The sequence below is a fragment of the Acartia tonsa genome, chromosome 2, assembly GCF_053477335.1.
Source record: "Acartia tonsa isolate MP-2025a chromosome 2, ASM5347733v1, whole genome shotgun sequence".
NCBI classification, from domain to species: Eukaryota; Metazoa; Arthropoda; class Copepoda; order Calanoida; family Acartiidae; genus Acartia; species Acartia tonsa.
The window spans coordinates 49,875,735-49,900,156 of NC_137261.1; the positions used below are offsets into that span (position 1 = coordinate 49,875,735).

The following is a 24,422-nucleotide window of genomic DNA, read 5'->3' on the forward strand; positions in this document are numbered from 1 at the left end:
GGGGGTTTGTTTCCCTTTCCGAAATTGGAAAAAAGTCATTTTGTGGGTTTAAACCTAAATCCAAGCTAATAGTAGGTTGGGGGAGGGGGTGTGTTACCCCTCCCTTATCAGTATCCTTATTATTATTTTGTTTTGCTTCTAGAGGCAAATCTTTATTTAATTTTTGCGAGGGGAGGGGGTGTGATACCCTTCCCTTATTTGATACGCTATTTTCTAGGGATTTTTGTCCTGAATCTATATTTATTTTTGGTTGTGATGTGGGGAGGGGGTGTGATACCCCTTCCCTATCTGAAGTCTCATTTTGTGGACTAGCCTTATTATTTGAAGGTAAAACCCCATCATAATTAGATTTTTGAGGGGGGAGGGGGTGTGATACCCCTCCCATACTTGGGGTCTCGTTACTTTTGGAGTTTATATTTACTGGAATAGGTGCTGGCGGGGGGAGAGCTTTAGGTTTATTTTTTCCCCTTCTCCTAGTACCCATTGCTTCTTCATACTTTTTTAATAATTCAGGACCTTTACCCCTGGTAATTACTTTAATGTTAGTTTCATTTTTAGGGTTTTTAAAATTTTCTTTATCCCTGGGAATAGGGTTAGGTTCAAAAATTTTAAATAAATCACATTCATAAACCGGTTTTATCCTATCTGTTCCAAAATTTAATTGGTAATGTCTCTCCGGGATAAGCCTGGAGAGAAAATCCGCTAGTTGTTCATTTGTTGGAATTGCCATAAAAATTATTCTATCTGTTGTTGTAAATATAATTTTTTGAGAAAGTGTGTCAAGCATAGATTTACTATTTTCAATTTTTGTATTTTGTAAGATTTTCATTACTGCAATATTGTCTGTAAGGACAATTGTTTTACATCCCAGTTTTGTTTCTGGGTAAAAATATTGAATAGAATCAAAAACGGCTATAATTTCTAAATAAGCTATACCGGTGCCTCTTAAAATAGATGGTCCAAAAGTTCTAGAGTAAAATCCTAATATTTTTCCTCTGCCTTTAATTGAATCATCGTTTGTCCTTAGAAGCTTTGCTACCATATTATATAAATTTTTATCTGGTACACTAATATTTTTTACTGTTTTTCTATAATAATGACATCCAATTTGAAAACTATCTTTTACACCATAATAATGATAATTATGATTATCATAACTTAATATTATTTCAGTATCTGCACGACGATTCCATCCACTGCTGATTACTGCTTGTTTAACTGTGCCATCCTGTTGAGACAGGTAAGCTAATTTTAAATTTCTCTTGCTGTATTTAGAGAAAGACATAAGGAGAAAAGTCTCAATATTAGGGTCGTTAAGATTTTGAGTCCCTGCCCTCAACGCATTCATTGTCAATATGTATTTTTTATTTATTTCTTCCCTACTAAATATGGTTTCTGTGGATTCATCCATTACACTTAAATATGCATAAAGTTCTATGTTTAAACAACAAAAGCTAAAAAAATATAAACACCATCTGGTATAATCCTTGATACCATCAATGTTTAAAAATAAACTAATTTTATGTAATAATTTTAAAAGATGGTTTTCTTTGAAAATGACACCTATATTATCACTATAAATTTCATTGAATAATGGAGAAAATTTTTCTGGTATGGGTTCAAGATTAGGAAATTCAACTGGAAGTAAATCCCTTATTTTTAGCCCAATTAGACATGCCCCTAGAGCCCTACCGGAAGCATCGGTGTACAGGAATTGTACATCGGTGTCTTCCCGGCTATCGTTATTGCATTCTTCTGATCCCATTGCTTTTGTAATTGCATAAAAATGATCGTTAGATTCTTTATCCCAGTCAAAGTTTTTAACCTGTTTATATAAACAATTCATATGATATTGTGTAGTCATAGATATTAGAGGTCTATAGTAGGTTAAATTTCCTAAAAATGATTGCAATTCTTTTAAATTTCTTGGTGGTCTCATTTGACTTATTGCTAAAGATTTTTTATCTGGTATTTTTACCTTGCCTTGCCCCACTGTGTAACCTAATATATCAACAGATTCTTCTACTAAATTTACACAAAAACGACATTTGTCAAGATTAAGTTTTAAATTTAATCTATTTACACGACCTAAGAACTTGTCCAAATTAGCTAGGTGATCGTCAATAGTGTCAGTTTTTGCATTAAATAGTGACAAATCATCAAACCATATCAAAACATGACTAATTAAGTCGTGTAGTCCATTATCATCTAAATGTATATTATCTAATATATAACTTAGTAAAAGGCTAGGGGTACCCGCATATCCTGTTAGGGCTCTTTTAAAACGGAATACCCCAAATGAAGTGGTAATGTTTGTAATTCCTGATTCTAGAACTTTGTCTGATAATTGTAAATTATAAAAAGCATTTCGAATATCCATAAAGCTAGAGTATCCTACTTCAGGGAGGAGGGATTTTAGGGTCCGGAGTGGATCCATAGTAATCGAACTGACGTTATAGGGGATTGTGCTATTTATTCCACGTGCATCTATGATGATGCGGGGACTTGCTTGCTTGTCTTTACGGGTTGTTATGAAAACAGGACTTCCAAATTGTTGATGGCTAGGGGCAGGTTCTATTATATTAAAATTAATACAAGTGTCGATGAAATATCTAAGGTGCTGTGTGTCATTCATTGAGAGGCTATACACCTTTGTGTTTCTTTTAAAATTTTCTGGTACTTCAAAGTCAAAATAATCTTTACTTGCCCCAATATCAAAGCTATGACAAGCGCCCGAATTGTACTTTAATAATATATCTGCTACCCTATCCCTTATGCTTAAATCTTTTATATAATGCAATTTTTCCTTTATTTGTTCTAAAGTAAGGGGTGGGGGGGGTAATGGTGAATCCAAAGTTAACCCCTCTTTTGGCTCCAACAAAAGTTTTTGAACCTCTTCATAACTAATCTCTTTAGGGATATTTACATAATTTTCCTCAATTTCTTGACAATGTATGCTATTTACTATCTGTATGTTCTCATAGGGCAGGGACGATATTCGTTTTTTGGATTATTTATTATAAAATTCCCTGTTACATTTCTAATAAAATATTTTGCTGTTTCTTTAAAATTTTTCCAACTTAATTGTCCTTCCATTCCTGACGAAAATGCTGAAATTAATGTGTCACAGATTATTTTACAACTAGATTGGAAATCTATTATTTCTACAGCTTTTATAGGCTTTAACTTAGAGTTTCTAAAACCAGTGATATTTATTTCTTTATCTTTTTCAGGAATGTATGGAAGTACGAGAGCGACTAGTCCCCCAGCCTCAAGGTGCAAGGGCTGCTGTCCTACATTAGTTATAATTAGTCCTATTTTATTTCTTTCTTTGTTTAGATTATATACTTTATATTCAATTACTACATTAGGATTATTTGTTTGGAAAGGAATAATTCTTTCTGTTTCTTGTTGTAGTGCTTTCAAGTTTTTTACATTAAAAATAGTTTTACTTTTTTGCCCTGGTATTAAATCTATTTTGTCTATGTTTTTAATAAATGGTGGGCTATATACCTTGTTCCTTCTAGGGTGCAGCGAAATTTTTATTTTGTTTCCTGTCACTTTCATTACTAAATTGGTTTGAACTAAAAAGGGTCTGCCTAGTAAACTTACTTTTTCTGTTTTAATAATATGAAATGGAATATTAATTACACCTATCCCTGAAAAGTCGCAAGGTATATAATATGCCCCTATTGTTGGTATTTGTGAACCATCTACTGTTGAAAGCCTATACTTTTTTGCTTTTCTTTCATTTTTATAATTTGGATTTACTGCTAAGATAATGGACTCAGAGAGAACATTTACGGCTGCGCCCGAATCCAATTCAGCTATTACTTTATTGCTTTTTATTTTAAAAGGAATTAGAATCCTATCTGTAACTGAAATATCGCCATTTAATATTTTAAGCTGTACTTCATTTTTTATTTTGTGACTAATATTTTCTTCCATTATTGTACCCCCGCTTAATTTCATGCCAACGATGGTGTCTTTTCCTTGGATAAGAATTTTGTTCATCAAAAAAATCAAACAAAAGACCCAAGGCGCAAAAGCAAACCCAATTAGCATTAGTATCAGGAGTAATATAATGCAAAAAATAGTCTTGTTATTAGATGGAAAATCTAGTAAATATTGTATAATTTTTAATAATTTTTCTTCTATAGTAATTTGTTCATTATATTGGCTCTGTAGTATATCATATTTTGAATAGACGTCCCAACTTGTATCAGAAAAATCTGAATTCTCAATTTTATTATGCTTATCCATGTCCCCATAACCTTTTTCTATTTCAGAGTATAATGGCTCTCCAGTATTGTGTTGTTGTTGTTGTATTGGACCTTGAGGGTGTTCCCCTAAAACATCCAGGTGAACTTCCCCTTCATGTAATGTAAAAATATCAGAATTTTCGCTTTCTTCATTATTAGAAGCTTGATCAATAACAATGTTTCCTATGATATTAAGATAATCCATGTTTTTAAAAGTTTTTTTGCTTTTTTCATAATCTTTACTGCAAACTTTATTTAAATATTTTGAATAAGTTGATTCATTAAAATCAGAATTTTCACTCTCCAATGTTATACTGCTTTCATTATCGCTATTTTCATTATCCGTAGAATTTTGTAATGTACTGCCTGTACAAATGGACGTTTCAGATTGTCCGTCTGTGCTTATGTCCGTCATGTTCTGTGAGTTTAAGAAAAGCTCCATAATCTGTTGTTTGGCTGAAACGTTACTATATGTAGATACGGACTCAGATAATATAGGCTCGTTACCTTTTATTAGAGTTTTACTAGAGTTTTCACTAGAGGAATCTTCCAAAAAAGAAGTAGAATAATTACTAATCCCATCACCATTAAGCATATTATCTATCTTATTACTTATTTCTAATACACTACCTACTACTTTATCATTATTTACATTATTCTTATCTATCTTACAATCTAATACTTTATTATCTATTACTTTATTTACATTAGCTATCTCAGTATTCATTACACTATTTTCATTACTTAAAGCTGACTTACTGACTAACATTTCATTAATATTCTGATTAGTTACATTATTTAACATATTAACATTAGGATTTATACAGATATCTTTATTGGAAATTTCCTCCATTTCATTTTCTCTAGTTACCTCTATTGTTTCGCTTTTATGGGTGCTATTATTCTCTTTATATTCTGATTTTTTTAGTGTGCTTGGAGACGTGTTACTGGATAGAGCGACGTTTTTAGAATCATTTTCTGCTTGAGATATTATATTTGCAGGTGAATCTATTATAATTGTTATTTTACTATTATTACTCTGAATTGAATTATGGTATGGGGACGCTTCTAGTTTTTTATATCTTTTGGTTGGGGCAATAAGCAATCCTTTATAGGATGGTATTTTCTTGGCAAGCCATATTGTAAACACCTTGAACATTGCTCTTGGGAGGGGGCCACATTTGGATAGACTAGACATGAAGCACTAGAATGTGTGCTTTCATTGCACTTAAGACACATAGCCTGTTTCCTTAAATCTCTAATACCTTTATTATCTTCCAACCATTTAATGTTTTTCTTCCTAATTTCTGGGTCTGTATGGTTGGCGCAATATCGAGAATTGTGGTTAGTTTTGCCACAATATTCGCAAGGTGTTCTTTGTCTTTGAGCTCCAGGGTTTGTCCCTGATGCTATTGGTGTCTTTCCATCTGTCATTTCTTGTTTGTTTACTACTTTTATTGGCTGTGCACTCACTTTATTTTCCTTATATCTGTCTTTTTTTCTCTTAAACTCAAATTCATTTTGTAGATACGGTCTAAATTCGCGAAACCAGTTGATGAATACATTTACATTTGCTGCTGCCGATGTGGCATGTAAAAAATTACTTTTTAAGTTTGCTGGCACAAAGTAATTTGCAAATTTCATACGAATTTTTTCTAGTTTATGTTTTGTTTCCATGGCTGTTTTATCTAGCCATGAATGTAGCTTAACTATGCATTGTGCAGGCTTTGTTTCGTCATCTATAGTAAATCTGTATTTGTTAAACTTATCTTCATACTCTGTGGCACTTAATGTTTCTTGTGCTATTGTTGTCATTATACACGTGACGAATTCTTTGCTAGTCATTTCGTTAGGATTTATGTCTAGTTTATCTAATGATAAACGGGCCTCAGTTGAAAAATAATGTATTAAAAGAGCATTGTATGTAGCATATGTCCATGGTGTTCTAAATCTTTCAATATACCTAAAGTTAAGCAAAAAAATCTTAAGATTGCTAGATTCTCCAAAAGATGTTGGCACCTTGCCAAGTAACTTAATTTCTTTGACAAGCCGTTTATGTTCGCATGGGCCAGTTACTAGGTTACTGGGAATCAATTCTAAAATTCTTTGCATACTTAAGTCCGTCCCTGCTAGTCTCTCTCTCTCTAGGAGTCTATCAAGTAATTCATTTCTCTCTATTTTTTTACTTTTAGGTTTATCCTGCTGTTTTGGGACTTCATCGACCATGTCTCTGTCCTCATTATTTGAATCTGAAGAGCTAGAGGTATCGTCTTCAAATCTATTTTTCTTTTTCTTTTTGCTTATTTTTTTGACTTTGACCTTTTCAATTTTATCTTTTTTGTCTTTATGTCCGTCTTTCTCTTTGTCACTGTCAATTGGTTGACTCTCTTCTTTCTGTTTTTTCTCTGAGTGGTCATAATCTGACGTCTCATACTCATTATCTGTCTGTTTGTCTTTCTTTTCTGTCTCTTTTGTATTTTCTGAATGTACTTGAACTGGTACTAGAATTTTATTTGTTTTGTCTGTACTTTGTTGTATCATATGTGCCCCTGTAACATTAACCTGTTTGGGTAAATTTTTTGACCCCCCATTTAATGGTTGGCTATTGTCTGTATCACTGTCTATGTCCGTGTCTCTGACTATATCTTTAGGAGGTAATTTAGATTCATCCATTTCATAGATTTATTTTATTTTAGCTTGTTTTGCTGCAGAAACTTATTGGACTTGTTATTACTTGTTAGTATTGGTTATGACTAGTGTTTTAAAGGTAATTTTAAAATGAATATTTCATAATTTTGCTATGTCAAAAAAAACATTTGTTTTGTATGTTCTCTATTTTTTAAATGGACTAGTGGTTTGTCTACTTTTTATCTTTTATTTGGAAGCAGGGAGATGTTTATTGATAGGAAAAAAAAAATATTACTGCTTTTTATAAAAAGCCCTCTCCCTGTTTGAAAAAAAATTTTTATGATATAGCAAAAAATATGAAAAAATTAAAAAAACCTCTTACCTTGGATTTTACGGAACCACATGAGACGTGTTAACCTGCTACTAATGTCTCACCACAGTTAACAACCTCATTTATCTCTGAAAATGGAGTTAGGAAAAAAGGAAAACCCCTTAAATCCCCTTGTTAAACTACAAATCACCTAACTAACTCCTAATAAAATACACCTTTCAAAAATAATGTGCCTAATTTAATTCCCCTAAGTATTTTGAATTTGAAATTTTAAAACTTAGTATTGGCAGACAAACATCCTGTTACTTTAGTGAAACGCAAATAAAGACTTACAGCTTAAAAAACGAGCGAATAAAAAAAAGGTATTTTTAGCAAGGAAATGTAATTTTATTGATAAGGAAAAAGTAAAGTTTAATAAAAAAATAGTACTAAGACATAAATTGATTTTATTTTAGGATTTGCAACAAAGAAATGGCAAGAATTTTATGCTGTAAGAAAAAAGGACTCGCGAGTTAAAGAAAAGATGTATGCTCCAGATGAGCCTTGGTGTCCGACTGCCAGCTAAAATCTCCCAGCAGTACCCATATTAGTTATTACTATTGCCATAAAGCCTTGACTTAGGCCCCGTGCGCAAATATTCTAACACACTCCTTTGTTGCGAAATTATTACATTGCATTCATATAATGTAACATATCTTTTAATAATCACAAATTTCATTACATTTATTAATACAATTAATTAAAAATAAAATTCATTCTAATACACAATATAGTTTTAAAACCTAATTTGAAATAAACGAGTCCGGAAAAAGTCCAAATTTGGTTACACGGGAGTGTTTTAATCTATTTGACCATATTCATGCGATATATGTGAAAAAGTATTTGCGCGGATTTGTGCTAAAACAGACTTATTATTATTCATTGAATAACTTTGTTCTATTGTATAAAAAAAAATGTTATTTAAATATAAAATGTCTAAAAAGTGTTATATTTTACTGATTTATTATATTTAATTGTTAAAATTCGTACTGTTTTTGCATGAAAAATGATAAAATGATCAAAAAGTAGTATTTTTTAATACACGGAGTCGGATGTTTAAATTCATAAGGACTGACATTTTCTTGGAACTTTTTCCCGAAACCGAATTTTCCCCTTCAAGTCTTAAAACTTCGTTTTTACTATTTTTACTAGTATTTTTTAAGAAAATTAGTAAATTATGAATATTTTGACTGTTATGAGTGGCCAATTTCTGCAATATTGTATGTCTTATTTTGTACTCAAAGTTTTAGCATTCTAATAGCTTGAACGCCCTTGCTACAGGCCTGCGTGGTCTGACATTTATTTTTTAGGCGCGCCTTTAAAATAGGCAATCGTTAGATTACTTCAAGAATATTCTAGAAAGAAAACATACTCATACAGAAGCTAGGCCACTCTATAATTATCGAACTTAAAATGTCTATTTTAAAGAAAATGCATTATAATTTATGGATAAAAAGGGTTCTGTAAATAGAAAAACCATGAATTATAATGCAAGGTTCGCCATTGAAAATGTAAGATGGCAAGAAAATTGTTAAAATTCATTTTGAGTTTTGATGCAAAAAATTAGCTGTCTGTCTTGTCACGCTAAATCAGACTTCTCAAACATAAACAAAGTAGATAGTTTTTCAGGGAGGGAGGGCATATTGGGCTGTTTATTGCACTAGTCCCCAAAGTCTTATATTAAAGTTTTCTTATTCGTTGGCTTAACATCTTTGGGAACTTTTATCGAATTATGATTTGTTGATATATAAAGTTGAGTGTCCTTATGTTTCAATCAATAATTGTAATCTACAGATGGCGTAATTTTATACATCATCATTGGGGATGTACACCAATTTATTGTCTCATCCCTTTATATCCCTGATATTTTTCGCTTTCAGTTTATATTAGAATCAGGAAAATTATATCCATAAGTAGCGCAAGCGCAGCATTGAAAATTCACAATATTTTGTAATTGTTATTCTATCCATCTGCGAGTACTACTTTTCATGAAAATCTGATGCAACATCTAAGTAATAATAAATCTGTAGATCGTAAATGAGTTAGCATAGAACAGTACTTGCAAACTTGCAATATACATTAAGGTTAAAATTTTATATTATTTCATTACCTTTAATTGTCACCTTTTAGAATTAATTAGGACAATAAATCTTCACAACCAGAAATTTTGAATTTTCGGATCTACTGCAGTTCACGGTAAAATATTGTAACGAATATTGACAAAAATCTATGAATTTTAAAGGCTGCTAGCTGCCAAACGGCTGAACGTACTGATCATACCCGCACATAATTTTAAGCGGTATAGGAAGGCCTACAAATAATCTGGAATAACCAAGATCCAATGATGCACAGGGAAAGCTTCACTGAAGAAAAAACGCGTAAAATAGGCCTTTTTCGCGCATTTATCTGCACTGCGAGATAATTATGCATTATTGATTTATGGCTATTCCAGAGTATTTGTAGGCCTTCTTATTCTGCTTAAAACAGTGTGCGGGCATGATCTGTACGTTCAGCCGTTTGGCAGCTAGCAGCCTTTAAAATTAATAGATTTTTGCCAATATTCATTACCAGCAATATTTTACCGTGAACTGCATTAGATCCGAATTTTCTGTTATCACCATGCATCAGCCGCAGGATACCAGCAAATCCAACAAAGACTAAAATATTTTCATGGCTCAAAAGAAAGTTGAAAATAGGTTTTTAGGTATTTTCCTGGTGGTCCTGATCCTCCTAGGATACAATAGGTCAAACTAGGCTAAATCTTGTAAGGGAAGTCAAGGAGTTAAAGCAGTGGCGTGCGAAGCGCTTTGTCTAGGGGGGGGGGGGCATTTTGATTAGATATACTAATTTTAAATAAGGGCGTTTAAAGGCGTGGGATTATTTGATCATGGGCCTTCTAATCCTTATTCCTTCTTCCCCATCCCTTCCCCCATCCCTTCCCCCATCCCTATTTCCCATTTCTATCCCCCATCTCTTCACCCCCCCATCTCTTACCCCCATCTCTTCTCCCCACCCTGCAATGACCGAAGGGAAGGGAGCTAGAGAAAGCATCTTCAAAAAAAACGTATAGAAGAAAATTTATTTTCACCCACCCCCCCCCCCCCCCCCCCCCACCACAAAACATTTTTTATGGGTGGAAGGGGACGTTATGAGATCTCAGCACGAAGGATGAATAACCCCATTAAAAAAATTAGGGGGGGGGATATAAAAACACTCATTTCGGAAATAATTTACCAAAAATTTACCTAATATGTAAAACTGATTTTAAATATTTCTTTATTGTATGACAACAAGGATTACAACATCTATAAGTAGCAAAGCACAAAAAAAAATTATATGTACTTTCATCTACAGATGGAAAACTTTGGGGTATAGTCTCTTTCGTGGCAACGCCTCTTAAGGAGCATTTCGTCGTATTTTCACAGTAGCTTTTAATAGGTTATTCTAGGTTAAGTTAGGTCAGGTGATTTCCCCGCAGGGTTAGGCAATTGGCCCCGCAGGAGCTATAAATAGGGGAAAAGCTACTGTGAAAATACAATGAAACGCCCCTTAAGAGGCAAATTCACGAAAAGGACTATACCCGAAATTTAATTTTGATATCCTTATCTACAAAAATTTTGTAAATTGGACCAAACAATGGGGGAATTGTGAAAGATACAAAAAAAGAAAAAAAGCCAAAAACGTCCTGTAAAGCAGTCCGACCTCCATGAATTTTTAATAGTTAATAATTATACTCCATAATGATGGGAATGTTAACATTAAGTTTTAGCCTTCTATCTTTAATTGCAGTTGAGAAAATAACATTTCCCCCTTAGCATTACAAACTGACAGCCATAGTGAATTATAGAGAAGCTAAAAAGTTATATCAACATATCCTACCCTCTTCAAATGGCACTTTAAAAATCTGTACATTTTTTCATGAAGTGGTGTTTTCAAGGATTTATTAGGGCGGTGCGCGAAGCGCACCAAAAAATATTTACTCCCCTTTTGATCTAAAATCAATTAAAGACAACAAGAGTGGCATATTTTATCAAGTTAGGAATATAGAGTGTTGTTAGTTTTAAGTGTTTTTAAGGAAAATTGCCATAAAAAAACATGTCTTTTTGTAAGGGTATGTACACAAATAAATGATAAACTTAACCTGAAAATCATATGACATCATATATAGTTATTCATTTAGACAGACATACAGTGTTGAGAAAAAGGCTTAGATAAATATCAACACTGTTTCTTTTTTATGTAAAATAACTTTTTGATTAAATATTTGATGTTTAGAAATGTTTTTATAGAAATAACAACAAAATTTAATTATACAATGTGATAAAAAGCAGAAACCATTTGGAAGGGCGCGAAGCGCAAATTTTTTTCTTCAAATATTTGAACTATTTATTACACTAGTCCCCAATATTTCATATAAAATTTTCTTATTCATTGGCTCAACAACTTTTGGGACTTTAATGGAATTTTGATTGGTTGGTTAATTAAGTTCAGTTTCCATACGTTTCATCCACTAATTGTAATCTATATAAGGGGTAATTTTGTGTATCATCATTGGGAATGTACAAAATTTCTTTGGTAAAAAGTTTATATTATACAAAATATAATACTTCCTATTACCTGGTTTGTTATGTTCTGTGAAAAGAGATTATAACCTAATTTCTACACTAATTAAAAATTTCGTTAAATGAATAGTACCTGTCTGTTTGTTGAGTATTTCTTGATCTTTTTTTGGAAACTAGGATAGTTTTGCTTTTTGTAGGGTAGGGGGCAAAAAGGGGCATTTTTGTTGACCAGGGGGGGGCAAAACGGGGCATTTTTCAACATATAGGGGGGGGGCAGGGGGGGGCGGTGGCTAGGGGGGGGGCAGGGGGGGGCGTTTTGGACGCTAGGGGGGGGCGATTGCCCCAAATGCCCCCTTCGGTTCGCACGCCACTGAGTTAAAGTTGTATAATTCCTCTATATTTATTTGTATTTTTGTTAAGTTGAGTCTAATCTTTAATAGTTAAACTGAAAATATAATAATAAATGTTTTAATTTTAAAAATATTTAAATATAATTTCTAAAAATAAATTCTAATTTTCATATTCAAAAGTTTTTTTTAAGTTTTACAAATGTTATTTTTATTCATTTGAATCTTAGATTAAATTTCTTAATAATCTTATTTTTGCAAACATTGAAATTTAAAACGTAAAAATATTGAAAGTATGTCTCAATTAAAAATATATATAAACTAAAATCCCGGTATTTTAATTATATCATATTATCTAAACAGTTCAAACCTTAAAGGGGTGGACTGGACTGCTATTATTACACTAGTTTTATGTTTATTTCTTAATAATGTTTTCTAATTCGTTGGTTATCAGATTAAGGGGATTTTGATTGGTTGATTCATTAAGTTGCGTGTCTTAACGTGTCAACTACTGTTGTAATCAACAGGGGTAATTTTGTGTATGGTCATTGGTAATGTACATAAATTTATCGACCATTGTCTCATTCCTCTAGATCACTGCAAGCCCCCAGTAATGAAGACCAACTATACAATATACATATATCTTTAATACCTCTCACGTAAAAAAGATGATAAAGAGTTTTATAAAAAAAATCTTTATTCTTGAAATAAACATTCATCAGCAATACAATATTTTGAACAAAAATAATAATTAGTGAATTACATATGAAAGGACTAAATCTTTTATTTCTAAATTCTGGTATCTACTCCGGTTGGAGTGTCCAGAATCAGAACAATGCGAAGAGAAGTGTTTGAATGGTCAGACAAACCGAAGTAAGTAAACTTACAGTCAGATATGGAATAAAAGTAAAAGTATATGTATTCAATAGTAAAATAACGCTCAATGACTGAATTAATTATTTCTAACAAACATATAAAATAAAATATATTGTTGATGATCTTCATTAATCGATACATTACTTGGATGTTGCACCAAATTTTCATACACTCTGATAAACTTAGTGAAGCTTGTAAATGACTAAAATAACCATACCCCCATCCACCTACTTTACCCCAACCCCTCCCCCACCTTCTGGATGAAAAAAACTGACCAATAAATTAGGTTCATTTTAGCATGTTGAATTGACGACAATTTTTTAATCGATTTCTGGGATGTTTCACCAGATTTCCTGATGCTTAATATCCCAGTTTTAGTGAACCCGCAACTGTGGCTGAACATGTAGCGCATCCGCTTGTCGTCAGAAAGGCGATAAGTTCGAATCTCGTGCCAAAATTGCGTCATAGAGTAGGGGGAATGCCTTGGCCCAAAAAAGGCGCAACTCATTACCATGCACAGTTGGGACTTCTCAGACAAAGGTCGTGCATCACAGAGAGTTGGTTGTCTGATGGATGTTACTTAACCTAATTTCCTTAGATTTTTGGACAGAGAAGGGTACGTGACAGTCATCCTTAGTTCTCCTGGATTGCTGAACCAGGACCTGGACAGTACATCAAGTCTGCAATCCCGCCTGTACGAGGTAATCCTAGTTTTAGTCAGGCGGCTATAGATTTGGCTATTTCTAGCTGAGATCAAAAGCACTAGTTCAAATCTTGATTTAAAAGACTATTTACTTGTCTCTGTCTCCCTGTTACAAATTGTGCAATAATAGTGTCTACTGAAGGTTTAGTTTAGCAATACCTGAAATATGAATAAGTATTCATAAATTAGAATCTTATAATATTGATTTAGAAATTTTTCAGTAAATTTGGTTTTAGATTACATCCAGTAAAAGTGTTCAGTGAAAAACATATATGATCACTAAAATTTGAATATTAAATTTGTAATATTGATTTAGAAATTTTTCAGTAAATTTGATTTTAGATTACATCCAGTAAAGGTGTTCAGTTAAAAACATATATGCGGATGATCACTAAAATGGTCCCTAAAAGTGTAATGATATTTAATTTTTAGAGTATCTATTTGTAAATTTTTCAAGCAAACCCAATATATGCCAAATTTGTACTGAAAAAAATAAGACACGTAATTAACCACTCATACTGCTTTAACTATTTTTTTTTGAAACTCCCATTTTTTAATCTAGTGATATTTCTGTTTTATTTCTTTTTTTCATTCTTTTCTCAGATAGTACAACATGTCTAAACTCTATAAAAAAAACTAAACACTAAGGTTTCACCTAATTCATGATCAAAGAATACACTTAAAAATTTTGAATATCTTTCACCATTCACTAGGGTCGGGAAACTTTATTGTATTCAGTTACACACCATTGCAGTAGATATAAATCATGGATACAGCATCTTTAACTTTTTTTCTCCCGAATTAGCATGTTTTTCTGTCTGTTTGTTCGGTAATATTAGTCTTGCCAAGATATATAATTTAAGTGTCTAAACATATACATATAAAAAAATGGTGCAAAATAAATTTTAAATTTAAATACTTTTGTAAGTTATTACTACTTTTTAAATAACTAGCGGCTACGCCCCCTAGAAGCCTCTACTAGGGTCACTTAAGGTAGTAGGGGAAAAGTCGACATCATCCCATTTTAAATTTGAGTTTGTTACATCTGTTATTAATTTAGACTTCCAGACATAAATAATGAAAAAAATAATAAATCTAGATAATTAATATTAAACTACTCTTGCTCCTTATCTACAATATCTACTATTGAATCAGACTATCAGACATAGTATTCAAATGATGGACAAAGTTTAAATTTAATCTAAATAATACCAAACACTTGAACATTGAGGTTACATTGTCCAATTTTCATTGTCTGGATCAAGATGTCAACGTCCATAAAAAAAACATTTAGATGGATTTTAGAGTTTTTTTAGGATGGGGGAGGCGGATAATTTTCCTTTCCATGGTTTTTGAAATTTAAGAAGCTGCAAATTTGTAACGCCCTAGGACAGCATATTTTTTTTTTCAAAATGAATCGCCAGCTACTTCACATTACATAGATATCACGTTAGTATACTGAATAGTATAAATAGATTTGACAAAGGATTGTTGACTATAAGGTGGATTTCAAAGTTTAGATGAACAGCTAAATGCGGCCGCTAGATGTGCCTTGCCATGTGTTTACACAAATTAGTCAATCTATTTTCCTAATACTTTATTACTTCCATCAACAGATCTATAGTATAGATGTATATACAGACAACTACCTACCTTCAGTTTTCAAAAACCTCTTTCGTCTGCTTCTAAATAATTTTCTGCTACTTAGCTGTGTTAATATAAACGATACCATTGCATTGGTTGATTTTCAATGACCCAATAGGAAGGTTGCACAAGACGATTGCGATGGGGAGATATCGTTATTTAACTCTTTCTCCCTCTATAGTGTTTTACTCTAATCTTCCATCAAGCAGGGAGCGCAAAAATTAATACAAATATTCTGTAGGTAATTATGTTGAATGACATTCTTAATGTATTCTTTTTATAAATATAAAATATAAATATAAAAAGAATACATTAAATTAAGAATTTAAGTTAACTATTGTATTCTCTAGGTCTTTGTGTCTGATTAAATCTGTGAGTATCAATCACATTCCCTGGTATTCTGGCAGACAATGTATGAAAACACGTGCTTATGTCTTTATTTTCTGGGAATCTAAAGGGATAATACAATGGTAGATAAATTGTTGTACATCCTCAATGCTGACATACAAATTACCCCTTATGTAGATGGTAAAACGTTTTGACACTTAACTTAATGAACGAACCAATCAAAATTCAATAAAAGTCCCCTAAGCTATTAAGCCATCGAATACGAAAACTTTTGTGACAAGTGTTATATACAGCCCAATGTCCCCTCCCTCCCTGTTATTTGCTCTCTCTCTCTCTTCTTTAATATGTTGAGTTGAATATAGGTATATAGGTACAACTACATGACGGGCGGATACTTATGTTAAATACAATTCATAAAAATATCTTTCTCTATAACTTTAAATTAAAAGTTTTAGTCAACTTTTTAAAATTTTTGATTAACTTGATTTTTTCAGTTACAACCATCCTGTTGGCAATATAGTTGTCAGCAAACCTGGCACCAGGTAAAAATATAAGTCATAATATAAAATTTTACTGAGGCTTGCACGGGTGAAGCATGGGTGCTGAGCCCTGTCTTATATTAATGAGTCTTTTTTTCAGATCTTATTTATTATATGACACACTGATATTCATTTTAATATTGTAATTTAATTTCTTGTATTAAATCGAATCCGGAGGATAGTAACCAGTTCTTATCCATACGAAAAAATTATGTCGAGCATCGTATTATATACAGCTTTCTACGAATATTAAAATGTACAATCATAAGATTAAAACCAGTTTTTTTAGCCTGTGCCTTCGGCACCTCGGGGCTAAAAAACTGGTTTTAATCTTATAATTGTACAATCTATATCCGCGGAAAGCTGTTTATAATACGGTGCGAGAAATAACTATTCTTTATGTTGAACAGACATGCATTAGATATTCATAGATATTAATAAGATTAAAAGTTTTTTGTGTTAAATTTACAATACATAATGTAGTATCCGGTTTCGCTGGATACTGCTCGAGTTCTTTTATGGTGGACTCCAAAAGACAATCAGACGTACAGACCCTAAGTCTAGGTAAGCCTCGCTTCCTCAGAGTGACCAACAAGGGATCAAGTAAAGTGTAATGTTTATTTGATCAATTACATTACAAGACTCATTTAAGATTTTCATTAGTTTTAAGAGCGACGCTGCTATATGACTCGCCCAGAGAGGCTTTCCTTACTACAATAACATCTAAAATCATGCATAGCTCAGTACTTAAACTGTTTTTAACCTATTTTTAAAACGTATATAAAAAATATACTATGACACCAGTAAAATTTGAATTAAGTCCCCAATAAACTTTTTTGGGGGGATTTAAATATTAATTTTTACTATTGCCGTAGTCATTTTGATCAAAGCAAAAGGTCTTTTTTCTATTTGGGTAAAATTCGTAGCTTTTAGAGTGTTTTGCTTCATAAATATTGTATTCTGGTATAGAGTAAAATTAGGCCTTATGATTTTACTATGAAAATTCACTAAAAAGTTAAATCTTTACAATATACCAATGAATTAACATTAACATGTTTATGTTCTTTCACCTATTTTAAACACTTAAAAATTGGCTGTAAAGGGTTAAATTTGATATCAACATGACAAGATGTCAACAAATGTTTATGCAATACAACAAAATTATTTTTGACACATATACAAATATGATATAAAATAAGATTATTCAAACATATTTTTTTTTAAATATTTTTAAAAATTATGTATCTTTTACGTGTATAGTTTTCATTCTTTTCATTTTAATTAAATAAAAATTATTTAACTACATTGTAAATAAGTCACTTTGTGAAAACACTCTTTCGGAAATCATAAAAAATTGAAATGAAACGAGAAATCTTATTTGTTTAACATTAGCAAATGTGTTTTATTGTATTATGTTAAATTGATTGTTTTAGAAAAAAAATTATTTCCATCGAACAGAGTAGAGTTTTTTTTTATTGTATTGATATAAACTGAATCATATAAAATTGTTCTGTAAGAAACAATTTAACCCTAAACTAAAAGTTGCTTTTGCTTCCGTCAAAATGATCACAGCAACATATAAAATTAATTTTTAAATCCCCCCAAAAAAGTTTATTGGGGACTTAATTCAAATTTGGGTTCTGCAGTCTGTTTCTACTGGTGTCATAGTATATTTTTGATATATGATTAAAAAATAGGTTAAAAACAGTTTAACTGTCCAATGTTTGTGTGCAAAAAATAGAGGGCCATAACTAAGTGACTTTTTACTTATGGAAAAAAATAATATCAGGGAGTTGAAATTTTTTATTTTTTAATATATCCATTCTAGCGGGCACAGGATGCCAGCAAACCTGGCAGGGTCATTCAGGTCAGGAGCAAAATTTTTTTTTTTACAAAATACTATAATATCTTATTGTAGTACATCCTAATATTAAATACTAGAGTTGGCTTGATATAACTATCTCACTATTGGCTAGTTTTCTATGAGTACATTTCTATTTCTCAATAAATTAATTTTCCTCCCCCGCCATTACTATCTAAAAGAAAGAAGTAAAAATTTAAAAATTTAAATGATTTTAAAAAGATTTTTTCAATTATATTTTTTTTTCACACAACCATCACCAAAGGGTTAATATGATTAAAATTTTAGTTTTAATATTTGAACACACAAAAGGAAGTGTCGCCACAATCAAATTCTTTTAAAACAGACTTTTCTTAAATTTACTATATTAAAAATTTAAATTTTCTTTTTTATTATTAGAAATTAAATTTGTAAATAGCAACATGAAATGGAAAAAAATTAATTTATTTATAATAAAGTAAAATAATGGGTCTCATCGGGTTGGCCAATGAGCGTTTATTATGGATTATTGGAGCACTATGAGTTTTAAACATTTATTCCTTGGAAAACTTGAGCTCATTTATAGACATTTATTTCCTATATAGATCTGACATTGATCTTGAAGCAATAAAGCAGGTTGTTATGTAAATGTTAAAAATTGGAAGAATTTATTAAATAAAAGTTATCGCAAATATGTACCTGTACCTGTACCAGCTCTTCATTCCACCTGGGAACATAAGGCTGCAACAAGGGCTCTCCATCCATTTCTATTCTGTGCCTCTGTCTCTACTTCATCCAAGGTTAGGTTAGCTTTTTGAAGATCAGCTTCTATGGTTCTTCTCCAAGTTCCTTTTGGCTTTCCCCTTTTCCTCTGTCCTTCTGGTACCCATTTAAAGGTTTATTTAGTAAGCCTTCTATTGTTCATGCGTAATACATGTCCAAGCCAAGAAAGACGTTTTTTCTTTATTTGTAATGACATTGCTTCACTATTTGTTCTTTTGTGTAAATTTTTGTTAGATATTCTCTCAGGCCAATATATTCTACAGATTCGTCGTAGACATGTATTATGAAATGCATCTAGATTCTTGAAGTTTTGAACATTTTCTCTCCAACATTCAGAACCATACATTAGTATTGATTTAACATTACTATTGTAGTTCTCTCGCTGTATTTATTGGATTTCCAAACTGGTTTTAAGATAGCAAAAGTTGCACTTGCTGTATTAATTCTTGATTTAATATCTGCTGCTGCGCCCTCTTTTGGGTTTATAATACTACCCAGGTATGTGAATTCTTCAACTACTTCAATTGTATTATTGTCAACAATAATAGGTGCTACAGCATTGTCATTTGATATGTACATGGCTTTAGTTTTGTCAGCATTAATAATCAAACCTGTCTGTTCAGCAAAATTTGATAGTCTGTTGGTTTTATTTTGTAAATTAGTTATGCAATCTGCAAGAATTGCAAGATCATCAGCAAAATCAAGGTCATCAACATTTGCTGCATGCCATCTAAGACCGTTGCTTCCTTCATTGGTTTGTCTCATTACCCAGTCAATAACAATAAGAAAGAGTATGGGTGAGATAATACACCCTTGTCGAACTCCTGTTTGCACCTCAAACCAATCAGATAATTGTGTATTGAGATCCACACAACACTAAAATTTGTTGTAGAACAGTTTTATCAAATTTACAATTTTTGCAGGAATTCCATAGTTTCTGAGAATTCTCCAAATGGCTACTCTACAAATAGAGTCAAAAGCATTTTTGAAATCTACAAAATTGATGAATAAAGGTTTTTGCCATTCTGAAGCTTGTTCTATAATATCTCTTAGAGCAAAAATTTGGTCAATACAACCTCTTGACTTTCTAAATCCAGCTTGTTCTTCTCTTAGTAATAAGTCAATTTCATCTTCAATTCGAAATAAAATTATTTTACAGAAAACTTTGCTTGCAATGGACAAAAGAGTTATACCTCTCCAGTTGTCACAATTGCTTAAATCACCTTTTTTAGGAAGCTTTGTTATGACACCTTTTCACCAATCTTCAGGTATAGTTTCTTCCATCCAAATAGCACGAAATAGATCAGATAAGTATTTGGTGGAAGTATCCAAGTCTGCTTTTAAAATTTCAGCTTGAATAAGATTGATTCCTGGTGATTTATTGGATTTTAAGGATTCTATAGCTCTTCTGACTTCTGCATCTGTTGGAGCATCAATATTTATATCTAAGTCATTGTCTGCACTTTCAGGATCAGCTATGGTTAGTGGTTCAGGTCTATTCAGAACTTCTTTGAAATGCTCTACCCATCTATCAGCTTTTTCACGTTCTGTGGTGAGTATTTGACCTTGTTTATTTTTAAGTGTATTAGAAGATGCTGGTTTCTTTCCAGCTAGGAGCTTGGTAATTCTATAAAGTTCTCTTGAATCACAATGAATGGCAGCTGTTTCTGCCTTACCAGCAAGATCTTCAATGTAATCACACTTATCTTTTCTGGCACTCCTTTTGACTTTTCTATCCTGTTCACTATATTCTGCTTTTAGTTCTTCTTTTGTCTCAGGTGAATTTGTTCCTAACATCTTAGTTTTTATTTTCTTTCTTTCATCAATCTTTGACCATTTCTCATTTGAAATCCATGGCTTAGATTTCTTCTTTTTGAAACCAAGAACATTTTCAGATGTTTTTTGAAAAGCTAATTTGAAATTGTTCCACTTTCCTTCAACAGAATTATCTTCTTCTGTTTGAGATTCTTCTTCATTCTCAAGAATTTGAAAGCGGTTTCTCAGCTCTAATTTGAATTGCTGTTTAATGTCATTATTCTTTAGTTTATTTGTATCGTACTTTCTCCTTGTTGGATTGGCAGGATTTTCTGACTTTCTCAATTTAAGTTTGAGAGTTCCTACAAGGAGGTTGTGGTCACTGTGGACATCAGCACCTCTGTAGACACGTACATCTTGAAGAGAGTTTCTCCATTTTTTGTTGATGGTAAAATGGTCAATCTGGTTTTTGGTAATTCCATCTGGAGATGTCCAGGTTTCTTTGTGAATCCTTTTGTGAGGGAAAATTGTACCACCAATAACAAGATTATTATTAGTGCACAGTTCACAAAACCTTTCTCCATTGTCATTTATGACTCCAAGACCATGTTTACCCATCACTTGCTCCCTTCCACTATTATTGCTTCCAACCTTAGCATTCATATCACCAAGTACAATAAGGACATCATGACTTGGAACAAGATCAATTTCTCTTTGGAGAATTTCATAGAAATTGTCTTTATCATCATCTGTTGCTTGGTTGGTTGGAGCATAACATTGAATTATAGTGGTTTTGGCATATTTGGAATTAAACCTGGCTTTGATTAGCCGGTCATTGATGGGTTTCCATTCTAGAAGGCATTTTGAAAATTGCTTTCTAATTGCAATTCCTACACCTCTAATGTATTGATCTGCATTTCCAGAGAAAAGTAGTGTAGTTCCATCTTCTAGCAGCATTTTACCACTATCTTTTAGTCTACATTCACTGAGACATACAGCATGACCCTCGAAAAAGTATTTTTAAGCATCTGCAGCCTATATTTCTCAATAAAATATTAAAAGATTCATATGTACTTGTTCTCTATAATTTTCTACATCAAAGGATATCAAAATATTTTTTTTACATCAATTAACAGCCGAGATTTTTAAAGCCAAAGTTTGGAAAAAGTGCTTGAGAAACTGGATATTGCTAAATATTTCTTAGTTTTTATTAGTATATTACTTTTTATCAACCAGTTAAAAAACAAATAAGAAAGAAGAGCAAGTTTACAATTGATACATTTTTTATTGCATTAAAAAACGTTACTTTTACATATAAAAAACTACTTTTCAAATTTTACTGAATACATTTTTCTTATAACCATTTTCCCTCAAATCTTATAATATCTCCCACTTATTAATATGACCTTAAATAAACCCCTCCCCAATTTATGCTCATTACCGGAAGATTAGCGCAACCTTTACCAATAAATTCACGCCCACTCATCAAATTAATCTAAGACACATAAAAATCATTTAAATTGTTAAATGTTTAATAAAAGTTTGTAGCTGTAACTTTTTGGTTTTTTAACTTATTTTGATAAAATAAAAAGTGTTTGATTTCTGTTTATGTAAACTTTCAATTTGCTACTATTTTTTATAGGATTTCTTTCTGTAAGGGTGTTTTTGCACTTTACACTAATCTAAAAATGCCTTTTAGAGCAAGTGAAAAAAGTGCTTTCAGCATGAAATAAATTTCTTGGAAACTTCTTTATATAAGTTTTATAAAAAGTAATGAAATTATGAGGAAAACACGTCATTTCACTTTAAAAAAACATTTTTCTTGAAAAGTTACTTTTTCCTCAGCCACTTTTTCATGGGGACCAATAGAGCCAGCCTGTGTACCCGCGTGGTTATCATTAGCTCTTGTTACAGTTCCGTAAACTTGTGGTGTTTTTAAAGTGTTGGGTAGTTAACCCAACGACCAACCCCCAACCTGGGGGACCAGGAGGTGTGTTCTGTCTGATATCTCCCTGGCAGTCTGTCTGTTGTCGTTGAACGTTTACAGCATAGCCTTCCAGCTCCTTGATACACTGTGCAGGTGGACCAACTTGCAGGGACACCTCTCCCACCGCAAATATACTTAGTAAATAGGCGTCCAAGTCAATTTCAGGAAGAACATTTGAGGGAATACATGAATATTTCCTAATTGTAATAGTACTCAAAGAAGAAACTCGTAAGCAAGTCTTGACTGGTAAATAAGTACTACAACCTGAAAGTCCGCCCGTTCTCTAGAAAACATAAATTGTAAAGATACTGACTGAAAGCATAACTGTGTATGTTGACACAAATCTAATAAACATGATAAAGTACACAAGTTTCAAAAAGTGGATTTCTTAAACAAGGAAAATTACATTCAATTCCACGTTTTCGTGCTTTTGGCATCCTTCTTTAGTAATTTACTCACAAGACTGACTTTTTAAAAAAATTTAAATCGCCAAATTTTCAAATTATAGATCACCTACTATTTTATTTGAAAATGTTTTTTTTTCTCGTATTCATTCGAATCCGGTGGATAGGAACCGGTTCTCATCCAAACGAAAAAACTATGTCTAGCATCGTATTATATCCAGCTTTCTACGGATATAAAAATGTACAATCATAAGATTAAAACCAGTTTTTTTAGCCGGTGCCTTTGTCACCTCGGGGCTAAAAAAGACTGGTTTTAATCTTATAATTGTACATTCTATATCCGCGGATAGCTGTTTATAATACGATGCGAGAAATAACTATTAAACAATCAACAGTTAAACTATAAATTTTTTTATAATTCTTTTTTTATATGTGATTAAGTATTTGTTTTTTTGACTATTAATCTGAACCCTTCTTGTTCGATCTAAGTAGAGAATTGCAGTGATGGAGGGGGGATATTGGGCTGTTTACTATACTAGTCCCTAAAGTTTTATAATGACGGTTTCCTATTTGTGGGCTAAACAACTTTTGGAACTTTTATTGAATTTTGATTGGTTGGTTCATTAAATTGAGTGTCCAAACGTTTCAACCACCAATTGTAATCTACAGAAGAGGTAATTTTGTGTATCATCACTAGGGATGTATATCAATTTATCGCCCATTGTCTTATCTCGTTAGATCCCTGAGAAAATTGTGCATAGTCGGGAAAGTTTGATGTTTCAGTCAAAATAGATTTATAGCTTCTGCAATGAAAAAAAAATTAATATACTTATTGTTTACTATAGAAAAAGTTTATTCATTAAATCTTTTTACATGACTTTGGTGTATTTTTCAGGAATCTTTAAGGTAAATTACGGAAGTTTATGTACATCTCCAATCATAATGAACAAAATTACCTCTAATTATTTAAAAGATATATTTCTGTGGACACACTAAACTTCATTGTTATTGGGACAAATACGATCCTTTTTTAAATCCTTATACTAAAGTAACAGGATGTCTGTGTGTCTGTCTGTCTGTGTGTCTGTCTGTGTGTACCGAAGGATCTCGCTAACCGCTGAACCGATTGGGTTCTCCTTAACAGGGTAGATTCTCATATGTCCCGGGAATGTTTATAACTATTTTGGGGGTGGGTACCACCACCCCCCCTAGAGAAATTAAATTTTATAAAAATTTACCAATTTTAGAAAGAGAGTTCAACGAAAAATAAGCGTCAAACGTAAATTTTTTTAACTTTTTCTTTTAAAATTTAAAATAAGAAATTGAATTATCAAATTCGACTCTCTCCTCCTCAAGTGCCCCTAGAGGCCTCTA

General features: G+C 32.0%; 3 protein-coding genes across 6 annotated transcripts in view; 1 reads left to right on the plus strand and 2 right to left on the minus strand.

Moving 5' to 3' along the window:
* lig (ubiquitin-associated protein-like lingerer) overlaps positions 1 to 24,422 on the plus strand; it is a 498,059-nt gene that overhangs the window by 330,963 nt on the left and 142,674 nt on the right. The gene's annotated exons all lie outside the window — the stretch shown is intronic.
* On the minus strand, positions 19,248 to 19,667 carry LOC145312592 (uncharacterized). Its single transcript, XM_080151848.1, has one exon. The coding sequence runs from the start codon at positions 19,665 to 19,667 to the stop codon at positions 19,248 to 19,250; it is 420 nt and encodes a 139-aa protein (XP_080007974.1).
* Positions 20,157 to 21,614, minus strand: LOC145312593 (uncharacterized). Its single transcript, XM_080151849.1, has one exon. The coding sequence runs from the start codon at positions 21,612 to 21,614 to the stop codon at positions 20,157 to 20,159; it is 1,458 nt and encodes a 485-aa protein (XP_080007975.1).

What these genes read in the sequence shown, in the direction of transcription:
- LOC145312592 (XM_080151848.1), bottom strand. Translation starts at nt 19,667, where the DNA reads ATGAGACAAACCAATGAAGGAAGCAACGGTCTTAGATGGCATGCAGCA.
- LOC145312593 (XM_080151849.1), bottom strand. Translation starts at nt 21,614, where the DNA reads ATGCTGCTAGAAGATGGAACTACACTACTTTTCTCTGGAAATGCAGAT.